General features: G+C 42.8%; 1 protein-coding gene and 1 long non-coding RNA gene across 5 annotated transcripts in view; one reads left to right on the top strand and one right to left on the bottom strand.

The window, feature by feature from the left end:
- tgo (Aryl hydrocarbon receptor nuclear translocator homolog tgo) overlaps positions 1 to 19,082 on the top strand; it is a 79,177-nt gene that overhangs the window by 38,964 nt on the left and 21,131 nt on the right. For all 4 annotated transcript variants that reach the window (XM_065480942.1, XM_065480943.1, XM_065480940.1 and 1 more), the window contains one exon: positions 14,206 to 14,286. In XM_065480942.1, the coding sequence (XP_065337014.1) occupies positions 14,206 to 14,286 (81 nt within the window). The remainder of the gene's footprint in view (positions 1 to 14,205; positions 14,287 to 19,082) is intronic.
- On the bottom strand, positions 5,006 to 13,659 carry LOC135937735 (uncharacterized). Its single transcript, XR_010574542.1, has 3 exons — positions 13,540 to 13,659; positions 5,523 to 6,253; positions 5,006 to 5,315 (listed from the first exon to the last, which is right to left on the bottom strand). It is a non-coding gene; the product is annotated as an uncharacterized LOC135937735 (long non-coding RNA).

Here is a 19,082-nt window from a genome sequence, read left to right as displayed (position 1 = left end):
CCGCCCGCGCGCGACCGCGAATTCTCTCACGAAACGCTAGCCGATACTCTGGCAAATTATTATTTCACCGTCGTGAATGCGAGCGAATGAGAAATGAGTCGGCGGAGTTCAATAATAATCACACACACCCGCTTTTGCAGCGAAACGGAGAAATCCGCTGCAAGCAAACGAGCACTGCCGGTCGTGGGAATCTTTTCAAGCGGGAATTAGCAACGGCTTAAAACTGAAGGGTTTCGCATTTAATGAGTAGGAAAAAGAAACAGGCTGACTTTTCCAGCCTCTGACAAAAAGTCACATCCACCTGGCCGCGAGCATTTCGATATATTCAAGGAATGCGCACTATTCACGAGATTTTGGTGCTTTCACAAACCTATAATTTTGGATAACAACAGCCAAACAACCAATAATATAAAATGGAGAGTATCGTCGATTCGGACATCACAGTTCAATGGATCTCTGTAACTGGCAATTTCAAATTGTGCATTCTTGGGATGGCATTTTACTGAATAAACTATCAAAGAAACCTACGTGCGTTGGGTCAGCTTCTTACCTAGAAGCAGTCTAAAAATAAACGATGCAGAATTTTTATCGTGCTGCTGGCCTTGGACAAACAAACCCTGTTTGTTTTGACTCTTGATTTCTGACGTCACAAGACACACTTGAAAACAGCGAGTGCAAATTAAAACCAACTGCACCCTAATCTCTACTGACAAATTCAGCGCAACTGAAAGTCGTTTGTGCGTTGGAAATGGTCACTTCTGACACGGTTACGAAACCGCACGTCGCGAGACAAAAACGAGCTTTCACCGCAGCAATTCAGGCTGAGAGCCAAAATGCTGCGGCTGCCGGCGAATAATAACATTACGCGAGAGAGTCCTTACCAGTGTGTGTGAGTGTGAGTGTGCCCATAATACATTGCGTTTGTGCACTGGACGAGCGCTAGTGAGAAGTTCGTATTCCTTGTTCGTTGTTGCATCATGCAAGTCACCGCGTTCGCTGGAACTGCCCCTTTGTCCGCGCCTCTAAAGCCACTTACACTCGCGTTCGCACCATTTTCCAAGCTAAACATTGACACAGTGTGAAAAGAGTCGCACTTTTAATTGATTTCGCGCGCGCTCGCACACACGGCCGACTTTCAGCCGGCGCGGTGAGTCATGCTTTTTAGTTGGTTGGCCGGCCGATTTCGCACAAACCAAGGCCGCAACAAGTACCGGGTGAAAGATTGCAGTATCACTGATTTTCCACTGCCGCTCGAAACAAGACTGGCTAATTTTCAATCAGTAACCGTGGATAGCATTTCTAAATCAACTGATGCAATGAAATCCCCACATTGCACAAAGAGATTTCAGTATTTTTTGCACCTCTCAAAATTGTGAGGTATTGAATCAAAACATGGATGAACAATCAAGATATCCAAAATCTTATTAAATGAGGAATTTGTTTTAATCAATGACTTTCACAGGAGGGAAAAAATTAGGACAAATTTTAGCGACCCAACCTGCATGGAATGACGCCTAAAAATAGATCCAATATAGCTTCGAGCTAATTTTCTACCGTCATGTACGGTCTAAGAAGCAGATCTGTGCTAATCACTGTACGTTTTTGTCGTCATCGACGCCGCTTCCTGCACAATTTCCATCAGATCAAGGCGGAGTAAAACCCGTTCTGCATATATAGGTGAGAGCGTATGTGCACACTAGAGGTGTGTTGTTGCATATTCGGGGCGGCCGCCGACTGTAATAGAGCCGTCGTCTCATTCATTATGCTGCCCAAGGAGCGTCTGCCCGTTGATTAGCTTGATGATATTAAGGCGTCGCTCTCGCAAAGAGCTGAAATATGGCCCAGCTCCTTGCGATATTGCTAATTAGATTAGCCTGTTGTTGCAGCAGCGACGTCAAAGCAGCTCTCTCTCTCTCTCTCTCTCTCTCTCTCTCTCTCGTGTTTACTTGTTTGCGGCAAAGACCGGCTGCGAAGAAAACCCACGACACGTAAAGCAATTCCGGATGCTGCCTTTGATCCTGCGGCGGCCCAAAAGAGAGTTGTGGAGATGCATCGCAATGTCCTCACCTATGAGGGTAGCTTTGCTTTGCCGCTGCTGTGTATCACTCGCTCGCTCCTTTGTCAACAACACACAGTCCTTTCTTTTGCGCATAGCACCGGAATTAGCCGCTCTTCCGCTGCGCCGAAAAAAAATGAACTTGCAATGCAATATTCAATTCTCACACGATGGGCTGAACTTTTGAGTCACTCCACGTGCAACTAAACATCGCCTGTCTGCCTGCCCGCTCCTCCGATTCTTGGTAAAAATTAAAATGTCAGCGGCGATGTGATTTATCTTGGTGTGACGTATTCTCCGTGTCCTTTCCCACCGAAATTTCGAGCTGGATTAACATACAAGAGGTGACGCACGCTTCGCCTTTTTATCGGCGAATCTGATCGCCCAGAATGGACACACTCAACTCCTAGGCGCAGCAGTAGTAGTTTCAGTCCGTAGAAACCGCGATTCGTGGAAAGATGTCACTCGGCTCATTGATATTCAGGGAAAAAAGCACGTTTCTTTGTGTGAATGCACGCTGTGGAAGAGTCAAGAAAATCACTATGGCGCTGCTGAAAAATTTTGTTTTTAGCTGCGTAAAAGAGCAAAGGCCTTCTCGACACAAAATTAAACTATCGCAATTAATCTTATCGGTGCACATGTCTCAATGCAGGCCGTTACTGAGGCTAAGGGCTTAAAATCTTATTAATTTGTTATTTATAAATCTGGGGAAACATCTTGACATGGCGCTTCATGATTAGTCAATTCTTTTGACTAATTCTATTTTTAAATATTTAATTAGGAACCAAATTGAAAATTACAAACAAACAAATCAAGTATGAAAATTTAGTATTTTATTTTACGTAATCAGATGGCTGCTAAAATTTGCTCTTTGGTGCATAGTTACCTCGTAAGCAGTCAAAATGTATGGGGAGTAAAATAATTTGGTCAACAAATAATTTTAACAATTTAAACTAAAGTCTAGTTCATATTAAGCTTTGCCTGACCAAACAATGTTTTCCGGTAACTTCTCGTGTTACATACATGCGAGATCACGTTGGACGTGCAATTTTGCTAGGAAATAACGTGTTACAGCGGGAAAGAGAGCCAATTAGTGGAGTAAAATGGCGGTGCGATTGGTTTGTTATCGTGAAGCGAGAGGATTATCGTTGTCGATTATGAGCAAAATTTATTTGCGCCGAGATTAATTGGTAGCCGCGCGATTAAAATAGCTGCCGGTGCTCTTGCTCTCCATCTCTCTCTCTCTCTCTCTCTCTCTTGCGCGCGTGAAATGTGTTTGTTTGTGCAAACAACACACAATAACAGTTCCATCGAGCCGGATTATTTATTGACAGAACGTGTTTATTATTGAGTGTATGTGCACTCGCCGTGTGTGTAGTTATGGACAGTGCGGGCTATAGAGAGGAAGCAGCGCAGAGGATCAAATAAATGGTTTTTAATCGGCCGACGCGATCGGCGAACCCTAAGGTCACGCGCGCGAATCGGCCGTTTTGCGGCGCGAAATCGCAACTCTCAAAGCAGCAGCAGCCGCCGGCCTATAAGTCATCTGCGCCAGATAATGAGATGCACGTACCCTCCGTGCTCCCGGTGTTTGTTTTGAGATATCAAAACTGAATTATTTGCCAGAACACCGCCTCGAGATCTGAAGAAATATACAGAATTACTATAAAACTGGTGAATAACAATTATTGGATTCGATGTTAGTTATTTGAACTCTAAGACTCGACATTTTAAACATAAACTTTTAGTAACTGCAACTTGTGATCATCGACTAATTCAATTTCGAACCATTTAAAATAACTTAAATAAAAAAGTAAAAACATATTAAGGGTCAAACTTCAAACAAAGTTTTAATTAAAAAATTTATTTACGATATTTCTAAAATTCCAATTATGTATTCCATAAAAATTACTTATTGGTGCATCATTTTGCTGTTTCTCTTTAAAGGCATCAAAATAAGGATTGACCCGAATTTTGAAATTCCGACGATGCCAATAGAATCTTCTGCCAGTAACATCGATTCAAAGCGAGAATCAGTCGAGAACACACAGAAGCGGCTGCATCACTTTACCCGGCGTTTTACGGCGCGCCATGCTCGGAGTAGCGGTCGGACACACACATTTCGGGCCCCCATCGCCGTCCAGCCCGAGTACGAAAAGTTATTTCAATCCATGTACGCGCGGCGGGCTCGGAATATAATAATAATATTATAAGCAGAGAGCCGGCACTAAAGGTTTATTGCCGTTGCCGCCGCCGCCGCTGCTCTGCTTCTCTCGCTCCGACGGCAGCGCGCGGCACTGTATTCCTAGCGTTTTATAGCTCGTTTTGTATATGTATGCGCGGTATACGTATATGAAAATTATAGTGCCGCCACTGCTGCTGCTGCAGTTCCGCCGTCGCCACATGCGCAGCGACACATATTGAAAAAGCGGCAAATGTACGAGGGTGTGTGAAGAGAGAAACAAACAAATAAATAAACGAGGAAGTGCCCAGAACTGCGGGCTAATTGCGACGGATTAATAGTTTTCTTCTCAACTAATAAAAGCGGCTAGAGTTCAACAGTGGCAACAGTAAAATGAGCTGGGGCGTTTATGGCGAGCCGATCACACGCGAAGGTCTCTCTCTCTCTCTCTCTCTCTCTCTCTCTCCAATGCACGAGAGAGAGAGAGAGAGAGAGAGAGAGAGAAGCCAGAAATTACACGGCAAACATGAAAATCCATCCAGCAGCGCCCAGAGGCTCGTTTTCCAGATGAAGAGGCTAGATATACGCTCATGCAACCGACCATAAGGGAACCTTACTTCGGAAAGACATATATTGTAATTTTTATTTATGTTAATCCGATATGGAAATTACTAAATTGGCTTCGTTTCTGCAACAGCCCCTCTTTCATTTGAAAATCTATATGGTTTCTCCACCGTAAGTGCGTCAGTAATGATTTATTGTTTAATTTTACTTTTGCGGTTATCATCTTTAAATCAGAAATCGCAAGGCATTTAATTAATAAAAGTGCTTGATCAGTGCGGCTCGCGTGCCGGAATTCGGGCATTTAGCCGCTCGATTAGCGTCAGCGGCAAGTGGAGAGAATAATGGACTTCTTAGCCGCGCGCACGGTTCAGCGAATATGTTGCTTTTATTTGTGCCTGCCTCGACGGCGCCGTCGCACTTCCTGCACCAACTCGCTGCTTTTATTTCTTCTGGCCGCCTGATTGATGGCCACCAGGAAATGGCTGCTGTTGCATAAATAAATGGCTTGGAAAGCTGCAAAAAATGACGTGCTAGAAAATCTCGGGCATTTTTCGCGTTCTCAGATTATCGATGCGGCTGGAAAAGAACGCCGGTTGGTGCTCGGGATTTAATAAAAGTTTAATCACGGCCAGGAAGATTTTATCCCGAGCTTTTCACCGCTGGCATTCTTTTGAAAACAGCACTGATAATTAAAGAAGGTATACGGAACAGATATCTTACCCCTTCTCAGCCAGTGGTCCGTAATCTCGATTGGGAATCTCTGTCGGCCCATTTCCCTTTTCCCACGCAGATTTACTTCAGTCGGAAACGGGCCCCGCGTGGAAACAAAGATTCGCCGTTGACCCGGAAGCTGGCCCCCCAGCTTCCTCTCTTTCTCGACGGACGAAGGAAAAACAGTCCCGAGTTGGCATGATGTTTACATACATTATCCATCGTGGAGTACCAGTCGGCGTCGTCCCGCATTATCTGCCGAGGAAAATAATAATAAATTGAACTCGGCCGAGATGAGGGACCTTTGTGCCCCGCGCGCGTATTATTATTTATACTCGCTCTCAATCTCTGGCTCGGCAGGTCGTGCACCCTTTATCTGATTGGTCCGTTTTATTTGTGGGTAATGACTGGCCGAACTGATTTAATGATACATGATATGTCATTCGATTAGAATCATCAATAAAGCTGGCAGCACGAGAAAGAGAATGAGAGCCATTTTCCAGTCGCGGGCCGAGCATGGTGTTTGTGTCTTTGATAAGAGGCGGAATCGTAATTCTCGCCTTCTGACTTGCTGAATCGCCAGGTGATTTTCCATTTCGCGCCTTTGTGATAGGTGGCACCGCGCTGATTGATCAGCGACCCTTCATCTCACCTCGCCAACGCACACGAAGCCTCCATTTATCCATTTATTCTCGCTCGCTACACTTTGGTTTGTTTTCGTTCCAGGTCAGCTGGCAGGCCTTGAATGCAATACCATCCAAACATTTATCAAAATAAAAATAAATTAGATCGACTGACAAAGAAATTATCGTTCTGAATTTCTTCACGCATAGCTCTAAATACTAAATTACTTACAAGTTGCTCAATCCTGACTGGCTACGAGAAATTCAGCTATCAGTTTAAAAAAGTGTGTTAGCATCAACTAATTCATTCTTAGAGAAACCTAAATTGTTTTAAAATCAGCTCCATCATAAATTATGCTCTTTCGTGAAACTCACAATCAGCAGGACGTTTGGCTCAATTATTTGCTGGTGTCTGTGAATAAATTTTATTTTTACACCGGTTTATGCCATACTTTTAAGCACAATGATGCAACAAGAAACTCCACCGCGACCTAAGGAAATTTTCCTTTCAAACCGCCACATCCCAATGATTTCCAGTCTGGGCCTGAGGGCGAGTGTCTTTCTCAGTTGGCGGCGAGATCACGCGAACCGTTCCCTGTGCTGGCTCCGTCCCTTTTATTTCACGAACATGTATTTTGATGGATGCCTGATTGTGCATATCGCTCTCTTTCTCTCTCTCTCTCTCTCTCTCTCTCTCTCTCATTCTCGGCGCGGATTGACGAGAGAGAGAGAGAGAGAGAGAGCGGACGGCCTCGCTGGGATTTGCTGCTCCATGGTGCCGGGAAAAGAAATTTTGCGCTGCCGCCGCCACCTCATCTCCTCGCTCCCCGTACGCAAAAAGGAGAGAAAAATAAATGGGGGAGATTTAGGCGGCGCGAAGAAAGAGAGAGGGTGTTGAGGGTTGCATAAGAATGCCGCCCGGCCGGCGCGGGGTGTGTAAATCCTCAAACAGCGCCGCTACAATGCGTGTGAGTGTGTACCTGCTGATGATAATGATGGGCTTTATGAAGCGAGCGAGCGCGCGGGACCATCTACATAATGCATGAGCCGCAAGCCGGCCGAATTTCAGCCCCAAAGTTGAACCGCCGGCGGCCGTGGTGGCTGTGGTGGTAACCGCTACAACTCGTGCGGTGGCTTGCTTTGACAAACGTTAACTTTAATTGTTGCGGGCTTGTGTCAAATAATATGAGCTAAATGAATTTTGGTTTTATCTCTTCAAGTCAGCCTGTGAATTGGGAAAATCCTTATTTTGAAATTAGTAGTGTGTGTATATATATGATAGGAACCGCAGATTTAGCTATAAGAATTTTTGGAAAGCAAATATATTTTTGTCGCACATTATTTCAAGTTCAAAATCGTTTGTAAGACTTACCTTTCTAGAAAATACCCACTTTAGAAACTGAATTTAGTGGCTGTCAACTAACCAAAAAATAGTTAAAATTCCAGTAGATTGTGCGATTGTGTACGTGAGAGTAAAAATAATTATAATGAATGCCGATTGCTCGATGATGAGCTAGAAAAGAAATTAATTTCCATCTAAAGTCAGATGCAATAAAACTTTATGGATTTTGTAATAAAAATCCAGTTTTAGTACTCACAATTATTCAGGGACATTAAACGGACCTAATAGGATAATAATGTAGCGGAGGAGTGCAGGTTTCGAGCAGTTTTACGCAATAAGCAATACTGATTATTCCCGCGCTCATCACCTTTCTCGTTGCGTCAGCCAAGATGAATTTAAATTTAAAATCGAGCCTTGGGGCATTCCCCCCGCTCACACTGCTTACAAAACAACCAAGATATGCTTATATTGTCCATTGTTGCCCGGTAATGTTTTACATATTTTGCGATTATTTCGGACCGAACAAAAGCACCCCAAAAAACCCGGCGTGACTGCGAAATGAGCTTTTCTTTCGCGCTCTCCCGCTGATTTCGCTTGCAGCTGAAACAATGGCTGGCAGAGGTCCTTGCTTATTTTTTCAACGCACACACTCGCTCACAATATATGTGTGCAGACGCGAGAGGAGACGCCGCGGAAAGAAAGAAATACGCAAGAAGTCGGCGGCAGGAGGAGAAAAATGACGAATTTATGCAACTCGGCGTTTGATTATTGGATGGTGCGGGGGATGCATGCAAATGAGCGCCGGGAATAATGCGCGACGAGAAGATCATGTGGAGTGTAGCATCATTTTTTTTTAGCTTATCCGCACATTTTGCAACCTATGGGAAAATTCTGCAATCGTGTTAGAACAAAATTGACCAGCGATACGGCAACATCGCTGCTGCATGGAGAGGCAAAACAAAAATATTGCAATAAATAAAAATAGCAATGCCACCGCCGCTTTTATTGAGCATTGTAAAATCGGCTGCACACACTGTAAAATGAGCAGACTCGGCGGATAAATGATTTTATTATGCGAGTTTATGTAAAGGAGCAGCCGTTCGCCATTAAAATACCCCTGGCAGTCAATGAGCCGAAGAGGCAGAGAAGAGAGAGAGAAGCTACTGACTTCTTTTTTCCCACACATACACACTCAGTCTCAGAACGCAGCGAAAAAGAGCTAGTCGGACGAGCCTCATGGGAGCGAAGAAAGTTGGCCATAAAACGATCAGGTGCGCGCCGGACCTGGCTGGCTGCTGGGAATGGACCAAACTTTTCCGCGGGCTGCCCACATCTGTAAATAATGGTCAGCCCAAGCACAGCTTTCGTCTCACAATTCTTTTGCCTCCACTCCAACTTGTCTTCTTGAAACTATCATCGGGGCTGAATCAACTTTTCGCGAATTGCTGTGTTTTGCACGCATTTCGAGCCAAAATTTGGCAGTTATCTCTCCCCGTCGGAAGATTATGGTCAATCCGTGCCAGCAGAGAAGCTGCCAAATGAGTTGGGCAGGAACGATTGTGCTGAATGGATGAAAAAATAATATGTACAGCAATGGAAATTCCAAATGATTTCCAAGGACGATGGGCGAATGATAACAAGGAGTGGTGGAAAATAAAAATAATGACGAATAAAAACGAGAAGAAGGGAGCTATAGTTGGACACCGAATTCCAAGGCGTCATTAAATTATTCAAAAGCTGTGTGTGTGAGTGAGTGCTGGCACCGGCCCAGCAGCCAATTTCCATTAAAATGTGCTGGCTGCCGATTTGCTTGCGTGCTTCTGCTTCTTCCTCCAAAATATCAGGGTTTGTTGCTATAAAATCAAATGTGTGTGTGTGTGTTTGTTGCTTATGCTCTCAGCGCTTGTGCTTCTGCAGAGCTGGTATATACCCTTGTTGTGAGTATTTTATTTCTCTCGGCGGCTGCTCACGCGATACACCCGGCAGCCCGGCTAACCTTTGGGATCATGAGAAAGCGGCGGCGGCGGCAGCATCGAGATAATATTATTACAAATAAATATGGTTGTGGAATTAAATAAAGCATAAGAATGCAGAAGGACGGCTTGATTACTTATTCATCGAGTCTGCCTCTTCGGCTGCGGCGCGCGCACGAAAAACAAACAGAGCTTCCTGGAAGTGCGCGTTTTTCAGCATCACACCGCGCGGTGCAGAGGTTAAAGAGATGGTGGCCAAGTGAGAATGAAGACGTTTGATCATTTGAATAACGCATCAGGTGCACGCGTTCTCAAGATGCCATTCCTCTTTGTGGCAAAAAAATCTCAGTCAAGATCGTAGGAAAGAATTCGGTTGTTAAATGTTGCAAGCTCGGTTTATGCAAAAGAGCTGAATCCTTAAGTAGGCACGGTCATCGTGATGCGTGCAGTTTGCAGAAACACGCTAGAAATCAAAGCTGTTTTAGGCAGAATAAAATTCTTCACTCATTTTCTGAATTTTGCCCAGAGTTTTATTTATTTATTCAGCAACAGTGAAATAAAGAAAGGAAAGAACATAATTTTCAAATATTTACATGAGGGGAAAGTTTAAATAATAAAAAGTAAATTAATTACAATCGTTTTAAACTTAAATTTTTTCATTGTTGCTTGTGGCAAAAGTTGATAGCGTAATACATACGACTTTTTTGCATTCATTAGTCTCTTTTTGTTAAGTTTCCATTCATGCAGTGTGTTCTATCATTTTAAAGCCCACGCTGGTTCCTTCATTTCGGCGCTCTCTAATTTTGTAGACCTGCTTCAACCGCCACCACAAGCGAATTATCCTCTTTTTAATTTAAAAACTGACAACCGAGCTGGCTTGCTAATTCTGCGACGGATGATGCGCATGCAGGCACGTCGCTTGGCGAAAAGAGGTGTTAAGATGAAGGGTTGCGTTAATGTGCCGCGGCCGCGGATTCGATTAAAATTACATAGCTTTCACGCGCGCGCGAGGCATATTTGCTACGCCTAGTACCGAATTTGAGTCATGGCGGGCCGAATTGTGCCTCGTGCACACATCATATTTGCGGAGCATGCACACCTGGTGTATGTATAATATTATGGTAATAATGTTCCCTTTTTGTCCCATTCCGCCGTGTAGTGGGGAATGCTTCTTTCTCTGAGTTTAATGGGCTCTGTCAGAGGAGAAATGAAATTGTGTGGCAGCCACAGAGAGGCCAATAAAATAATTGCTAGTTTTCATCTGTCTTGAACCTTCCATGCTCCCACACATCAACCTTTCCAAGCAGACGTGTCAGGAACAAAAATATGAAACATTTTTTTCCCTTCTCTTCCACGGCTACAAAAATATACACATTTTTCTATTCTCAGTCAGTCAGCTCGAAGGGCCTCGCATCCGATCGATTCGCAGAGTCATTTTTTGCTTTCGGGAACTCACTCTCTTTGGAATGGTGTGGTTTCGTATCAAATCAAAGCAGTCCGCATTTCGTCCGCGTCATCGCGGCCCATTCTGATTGCGACTCGGACTTTTATTCTTGTTAGCGGCTCGTCAGGCAGCGCGACGTGGTGCGCGGCGAAGAAAAATAGTGAGAGAGGAACCTTGCGAGGCCGCTGACCCTCCCGCCGTTTTGACTGACTCTAAAGAGATCTTCTCGTGACCTCAGGATTGGAGGTCCCTCCGTCAGTCAGCCTGATAAAAGTGCGCGCGCGGCCCGTGGAGCGGAACAATTCGCTCCGCCCCCGTCAACAAAGGGCCTCAACAATGCCCAACCGGCCCTTTGCTTTTCCCTCGGCTAGCGGTATCGCCGTTTATTCTCAATTGGCGACAGCTCTCGATTGTGCCGTGATCTACTGGCGAAGGGAAAATTAGCGGTGGTCAGTTTTGCAGGCATGTGTGTCGAATTCCAACCAACTCCACGGCACAGACACAGACACTCTGATCATTTTAAAGAAGCTGAAATTCAATTGAGAGGAATGGAAAAAATTATAAAATTTGCTTATCTTCACGTTTTAAAAATTCAGAACTGGGCACACTAAATCAAATTTGGAAAGTGCTCGTACAATTGATTGGATCTAAATTTCATAATATTCAAAAGAAAAATAAAAAATACCGTGTTTAATCCTCGTTGACATCAAAATTTTTAGCACAAAGTTAAAGTGGAGCCTAACAGGCAAACAATTAATCACATTTTGCATTTTTGGCTTTACTAAGTGGTTCATTGAAATGTTAATTATTGAGCTATACACCAATGTGCAATAGAAATGAAATCAGGACCTATAGTAACAGTTAAATTTCAGAATTTGCCGAATTGAACGGTTTCTCTGTATTTTTTTCATTCAATTTCGATTCCTCTTGTCGCGATCTATCCAAAGGTGTGCAATTTCTGAGATGAATTCCCTTCTGGCAAAATAAATCCTAATTTTCAAAGCGGAGATTGCTCGCTGCTTGAAATGCATGATATCTCTGGTACAGATTTTCTCGCAAATTAAAACGGCAACCAGGGAATTTTTTTAGCTCTTTCCCAATTGTCAGAGGGTTTATCAAATAAAGTTGAAAAGGATTTTCACAATATTTCCGTACAGCTTTACTTTATCTTCTTCCATTTTCATGAGTGTTCGTGGATTATATATTTTTCGTTTTTTTTCTTCTACAACTTGCTGTTTCATTAGCAAAATTATTTCAATCCTAATCTAAGAGGAATGGTTCATTTCACAAATCTCATTTTTCCCAGGTTTAAAACTAGTAATAATTCCTAATTTTACACACTCCAATTTTGGCCTGTTATCGCACCCTAAATTTAGTTAGAACCGTTTATTAGGATAAAATTCGTTTTTATGCCCAAACTGGGCCGATGCCGCAATGAACGCGGATGGGAAGTAAAGGCACCACGAATTTTGCAGTGTAAAGTCGGCTGGGCACGTCGTATTGGCCAGCGTGTAAACCGGGTTAGTTAAAGAGCCACATAAAATTTACGCCCGGGACCGACTTTTCGAAAGTGTAAACAAGCGTCATTAGACCATTACTTTACGAGCGCTTAACATGTCTGCTGGGCGAGCGGACGACCACGAGGGAAATCCAAGTGCAGCACCTGCGATGCGAATCGATGAGAAAAAATTATTTTACATCCTCCAACGCGCGTTTAATGGGCTTGTTTATAGAAAATTTGCGCGCTCGCACCTCGGCGCCGTTTCTCCAAAGGGGCGCAAAAGACGAATTACGAGAAGAATAAATATAAACTCTGAACACAAAGAGGCTCGTAAATCGCGCGCCTGGCTGAACTGAAAAGTTGTGTGCCGCATTTTTCAAATTCAGACGGTCAAAAGCTGGAGTAAAATTACTGGTGCCAATTAAAAACTGCGTCTGTTTGTGGCTGGCTTTTGCATTCGGTGGATTTACGTTCTGCAGAGAGCCGTGTGCACCGGTGGGAATTGTATCATTACAGCGGCACTGACAGAGCATTTTGTAGATGCACTTGCACCGTGTCTGTCGACTCTTAAATGTGGTGATTATAATCTGGAACAGGAGCAGCACAAGCAAAAGCACAAGAGATGCAAACCGAGAGAGTCAGAGAAAGAACAAAAAGGCTTGCTGGCTGCTGAGCTTTACTGACGGAGCGGTTCACGTGCACTGCACAAAGGGCTGCTTCTCGGAATAGGCAGACGACTCTGTTCTCCCATTTGACTGCTGCTTTTGCTCGTTTCTCGCTTTTGGTCCTGCTGGGAGACGACTAGGGTGACCACGTGTCCCTGGACGGTGTCGAGGATATTATTCACAATTCGAGAAACTGCGTTCCTTCTTGCAGTCGCTCGAATCGAGTTTATTTTTATTTATTTGGCAATAAGAACACTCAGGTTGAGTGGCAATAAACCGGGGAACACGTATTTTTTATTGTAACATGGTCACCCTGGTGAACTCACAGCTTGTGGGAAATAATTTGCTGCTTCTCGTGTCGCGAATTCCCGCCGGCATTCCTCCCGCTTTAATTAATTCGATTAATCTCGACTCGTGCAATAAATTGTTCATGATCGAACCTTCGCCGCTTGTCTTTTGTATGTAAGTGTGCACTCACCGTTCCGTTTTTATTCGCTCTCGTACTCGGCCGGCGATTGTGTGCACGCTCTTCGTAAACATACACACTCAAGGCTATGCAGCCTGCTTTTTGTCCACATTTCACGCCAAGTTTCGCTTTCGAAGCGCAACTGCTGCTGCTGCTGCATTTGAAATCTGCGCTCGGATGTGCAAAAAATATACTCCTCATGCCGTTGGCTGCTGTGGAAACATACGGGAATGTAATTTTTGCAAGCGAGTTTGAATCTGTACTTTTGGAAGTGAGACGTGGGATAGATTTGGAATGCGAGACGATTATTATACTTTTAGAGAAAATATCACTATAAAATTTCTAGTCTTTGCTTTGTTTGCATTATTTAAATTGAAGCTATAGATTTACTTCTAGCATTCTCAAGACACATAAATTAATTTGGAGCTGTTCATTTAGGCACCAACCAATTTTTCCACGGGGTGTTAATAGTTCTTCTGTAAATTATGAATAGATAAAATGATATACCGCTAGAACCCCTCTCCCTTACAAACCTCTTTGTCTTAACATTAAACTTAAGACCAGTGCCCTGATGATAAGGTCACAGTTCATCCAGTGATAATTCCAAAGATTATTTAGCAGATATTTCATTTTTTGGCTTGAGTTGAAATTTAATGCCCTTTACATTTGTGTTTACAGGTCAGATGAGGAAGACGCCAGTGGCAGCAAATATACGCGAATGGAGGAAGAAAGCATTCAGGACAAGGAGCGGTTTGCCAGGTAATCATCGGCTCTAATGTGCCGTTCCATCTTTCCCCCTGACGACATCTCCTAATTTATTACCTCAGCCCATTCGTTTGACAAGCAAAGAGCACATTTCACGAGATGCGAGATGGCGTAATGTGAGTGTCATGCAATAGAATTATAAAAACACGGATTCCGGTCAACTGAATGAGCCACATACATGGAGGAAAGTGGCAAAGCAAGCGCGTGCGATAAAAGTGCCATAATAATGGCCATATAATTTCGCGCGCTTGAGAGAAGCATCGAGTCAGCGGGAGTTTAGCTGCTGCTGTTGCTGCTCTTTCTCCGCATAGCGAGAGAAAAAGATTTAAAAGGCTTCGCCGCACATTCAATTGGGCGTAAATAATATTACACGTACCAACAATTCACCCACTGCGGTTCAAGGCAACCGCCTTGCTCAACAGACACTTGATCCGATTTCAGTGTAGGAAAAATGGGAGGAATTTCGTGTCATTGAAATCTGGAAACCAAGTTGCTAGTTCCTTTTGTTAAATTCAAGAATTAAAAGACTAATAATATATAAAGATTATTCCTGACTTTAAAGTGGTGCTCGAACATAACTATTTAACAAAATTAGTTTTAATTTGAATCTGAAAAAAGGTTATCCCTCAAAGTTTGACCCGTTTAAATTCAATAGATAATATCCTTTTTGTTAAGTTAGCTGTTTGTTGCAGCCTTTATTTTCTTAGAAGATTTTCTTAGAAATTTCTCGTGATACAAGTAGCAGTACTTAGCATTAAATATTACTTAATTTGAAGGTATTAATTTTGGGCTGATGAATTTTTGCGTCAAAGGAATGGCGAGAGGAAGTTTCTTGGAAAATCTCGTCACTTGCTCTCTTTTTTGTGCTCAGCAATGAGTGCAATTTATCGTTTTCAATGGTTGGTGATTCAGAACCCTCTACAGTAAATTCTGAGTTGTGACATTTTTGCAAGTGAAGTACTGAGAGGACGAGACAATATACGGTATGAGATTGAATTCCCTGTTTGTATTTTTTTTTAATTGTTATCTTTTTCATAACCAAATATTGTTGAGTTGGTGAAATATCCTTTTCGCTGCAAAATTCAACAATTGAACTTCCTGTTGTTTAAAAAAACAGAAGAAATCTGCGGGTAATGAATATTAAATACATATAATTTGGTTCGTGTCTTTGGCTAATGAAATTTCCACATTCAAACGTGGTTCGACACGCAATGAATGACGGTATTTTGCATTTTAGCACAGGCAAAGCCAATTAAAAAAACCGCCTCCGCGCGCGGTGGCGGAGGCTCATGCATTATTTATGGTGAATATAATAATAATCAGACACAAAATTTTACAATCGCTCGAGTCAGAAGCGTTTGGACAGATTTTTGAGTGCTGCCTGCATAAACAGCGCATTTGCATAAAAATGTGGAGCGTGCAGCAGCGCTTCTCGTGCTCTCCGCCGGTGCAGGATGGCGAATTTTTTCGGGGAGAAAGCCGATAAGGGCCGCGGGGTGCGACAGTCGCCACCGATTCCCGTGGGAACCCGCACGTGGGCCGCCCACTCGTTTTGTTTTTTCGCACTAATTGCGCTTCTGTGCGTCGCGCATAACGGGCCAGTCCGCCCCTGGCGCCTTTCCGGGCCTTTTCTCACAGAAATCGGTGCTTCTGCTTCGATTCGGCGTTTGCGGCTAATTGTCGGACGCGAATAATTGCGCCGCTCGCGCGTGTTTTCTGCTTGCGGAATTGGCTGTTTGAGCAATTAGCTCTCTGCTTTGCGCTCTTGTGTGGAAACAGCGCGCGGCGGCTGCACCGACACACACTGTGTGCCAATCGCTCCGAATCGAACATTCGTTTATGCAAATTAGCCGTGATTGCGACGCCGCCGTGCACAACAACGAAAAATGGAAGCCGGAATCGTGAAATTATTGCAATTGTGTCCATAGTCCCTGACAATGGTGCATAAACGAAGTTTTTATTTTAATTTTCCAGCGACTTTTTTCTAAAAAAAAAATGACAATCGATATCACGCTAAAATGGATTTTTTATTCAATTTAGTCCTTTAAATTTTGTATACAGGTCTAAGATGCATTTTTTTACTACTAACTCGGTAATTGTTCAAAATAAAGTAAATTTTGCAAGATCAACATTTTGGGTAAAAAAACTTAATTACGAAATGGAAAATAGGGTAACACATTAAAAGGAAAAGTTAATTTTACCATTTTATTTAAACTTCAATTTAGTTGTATTGCAAAACACTCGTATTTGAAATTATGGATTAAGATAAATCTCAGAAAAATAATTATCTTATCCAAGACGGCCTTCGTTTCACCTTCAGCCCAATTTTTAAATTTAGTTTGCTCTGACCGTCTGATTAGTAATTTCTTTTTCGGAGGTCTGGAAAGCTGGTTTTAATTACCAATGTCAACTGAAACAAAAAATCATTCTGGAAAGACCTGACCGAGAACAAGGTTGAATTATTGACCTCATTTTGCAATGATCATGGCAACGAGACGCAAATCAATTCGATTTTAAAGTTGGCTGGCGCGACAGCAAAAGCATTTATTTGAACGTCGAGCAGGCATCATCGATTATTCATGGGGTGAAACGATGAGTCTCATTGTTTTGCGCGCTGCCGCGTTCTCTGGAAGCAGCCGGAGCGTAATGAAAATCGCCTTATGCATGAATGTATGATGCATGCATGAATTCTGGCGGCGCGGCCATCGTAATGCACGCGCGCGCGCAGCGAATTTCACGTCGGTGTCGCCGGCCGAGGCTGCGACGCCGCAGCCGAATGACAAACAATGCACCACGCGCTGATGATGATGATGATGCCAATCTTTTCCTCTGCACTCGTGAGCACAAACCACGCTGGTTGGGTGTGTCGCTCCGCCGGAATTTCACGCACAGAAAGGGTTAATTGGCCGTCGGCACGTAAATTTTGCGAGCGGAATTCCAAGCACGGGTATACCAACACAGCTCGTAAAAATGATATCTAGATTTTTTCCATGATGAAACGTCCCGTGCTAATTTGTTTTTGTTTAATTAAAGGTCTCGTCGCTATCGCTACAAATGCATTTTATACCTGATATTTGAAATACAACACGATAGTTGAGCTTGTACGTGTAGGTAAGAAAATTTCATAGACTGACTGAAACGATATCAAATTGGGAAATACGTAATTGAGACCAAATACTATTTTTTTAAACAATCAGTCGCTATGCCCTGATATTTGTTTAAAAATATTAAAAAAATGAGGCTTACTATTTTTAGTGTATATACATTTAAATATCCACATAATATTTCTTTGAAGCAGAAATATTTTATTGATCATTTTCATGAAAATCACTCGACGGTTCTAGCACATTATTGCAACTTGCCAAATATAAATATTTTTCATCCGTTTCGAGTATGATAAATTCCATTCTTTGCGAGGAAATACAGATATCGATAATCTAAGATAAATAAAGAGGCAAATGCCCTCGATTTCACGCGTTCGCCTCAGAATGTCCACGGTCCAGTTTAAAAAAAGCGTGTCGTGACTAAGATGGTTTGCTGGTGAAGAAACCGTTTGCTCGCCGATTACTCCGTGGGGGCGTGCGGCTGGCTCTCTCTCTCACTCAAAATGCCCCGCGTCTGCACACAGTATTTAGGCGTATTTATTTGACTGGACCAAACGAGAGTTCCCACGACCAAATGCCCGCCAGCGGTTCGGCCAGAGGCTCTCTCTTCTTCTTCTTCTCTCTCTCTCTCTCTCTCTCTCTCTCTCTCTCTCTCTCTCTCTCTCTCTCTCTCTCTCTCTCTCTCTCTCTCTCTCTCGTCTAATCACATATCGTATGGGCTGCAGCGGCCGCGGCAATTATAAAAATCGTATTATTTTTATTAGTGAGTACCTCTATCCTCTATTCTCGCGCTCAGGCCTGGAATGAAATAAAAAAGGATTTGGAATGCCACAAAAAATGCTGACCGGCCGCGTCTCAAAAAATATGATGGTTCTCTCACTACTAGTTAAATCCTATGAACCTAACCTCAAAATGGTGAAAAGCTGGAAATGGTCATTCTGTAATTTATGAAGTGTGGCTTTGGGCTTGAGATATATTTCTTGAAAAAATTCCTGAATCTCTTTTTGCAATCAAATCTTCGGCTTGTTGCGATTTCATGCATTTGATTTGAGCGTCAGCTGCATCCCCGACATGCACTGCGCTGATCGCCGGGAGAGCAATTGAGCGTTTTGTTGCCCACCACATCTCGGCAAAAAAGAATAAGTGGAAATGCGCCTTATCTGATTTTTTTGCTGCTGATTTGTTGTTCGACTCGGTTTTACACAAACGCCGATTGTGTTCGCATTATCTGCGGCCGTGTAACGGGAACTGGGAACCCAATTTTAATTTATATTGATGACATTAGACGCGGGAATTAAATTAAGATAGATGACTAAAATTAAAAAAAAATGAAATTTAAAAAATTCAAGCTAAAGAATTTAAAAAAATGAATAAATTTACCAAGCTAAACTTATTTATATTTTGGATCCTTTCCTATTTCTAAGTACACTGGAAAATTTTAATTGCTTTTTACCAAGATCTTGAAAGATGTTGAAATTACACCGAGCCAAGAATCACCCTGAATGTGAAATCAATTAATTTTCATTCGGTGCACCTTTTTATCCTTTAAAACTTAATATTTTTTTCAATGTGTAAATGTGTTTTTTCTAGGTATTTTCTCGATAAAACCGTTTAAAATGCAAAAAAAACGATCGAGAAATGTATCTAATAAATAGGCGTTCGGGAAAATGAGTGTTTAACTGGTGA

This window comes from Cloeon dipterum, chromosome 2 (assembly GCF_949628265.1).
Source record: "Cloeon dipterum chromosome 2, ieCloDipt1.1, whole genome shotgun sequence".
Taxonomy (NCBI): Eukaryota; Metazoa; Arthropoda; class Insecta; order Ephemeroptera; family Baetidae; genus Cloeon; species Cloeon dipterum.
This window is presented reverse-complemented; position numbering and strand designations above follow the sequence as displayed.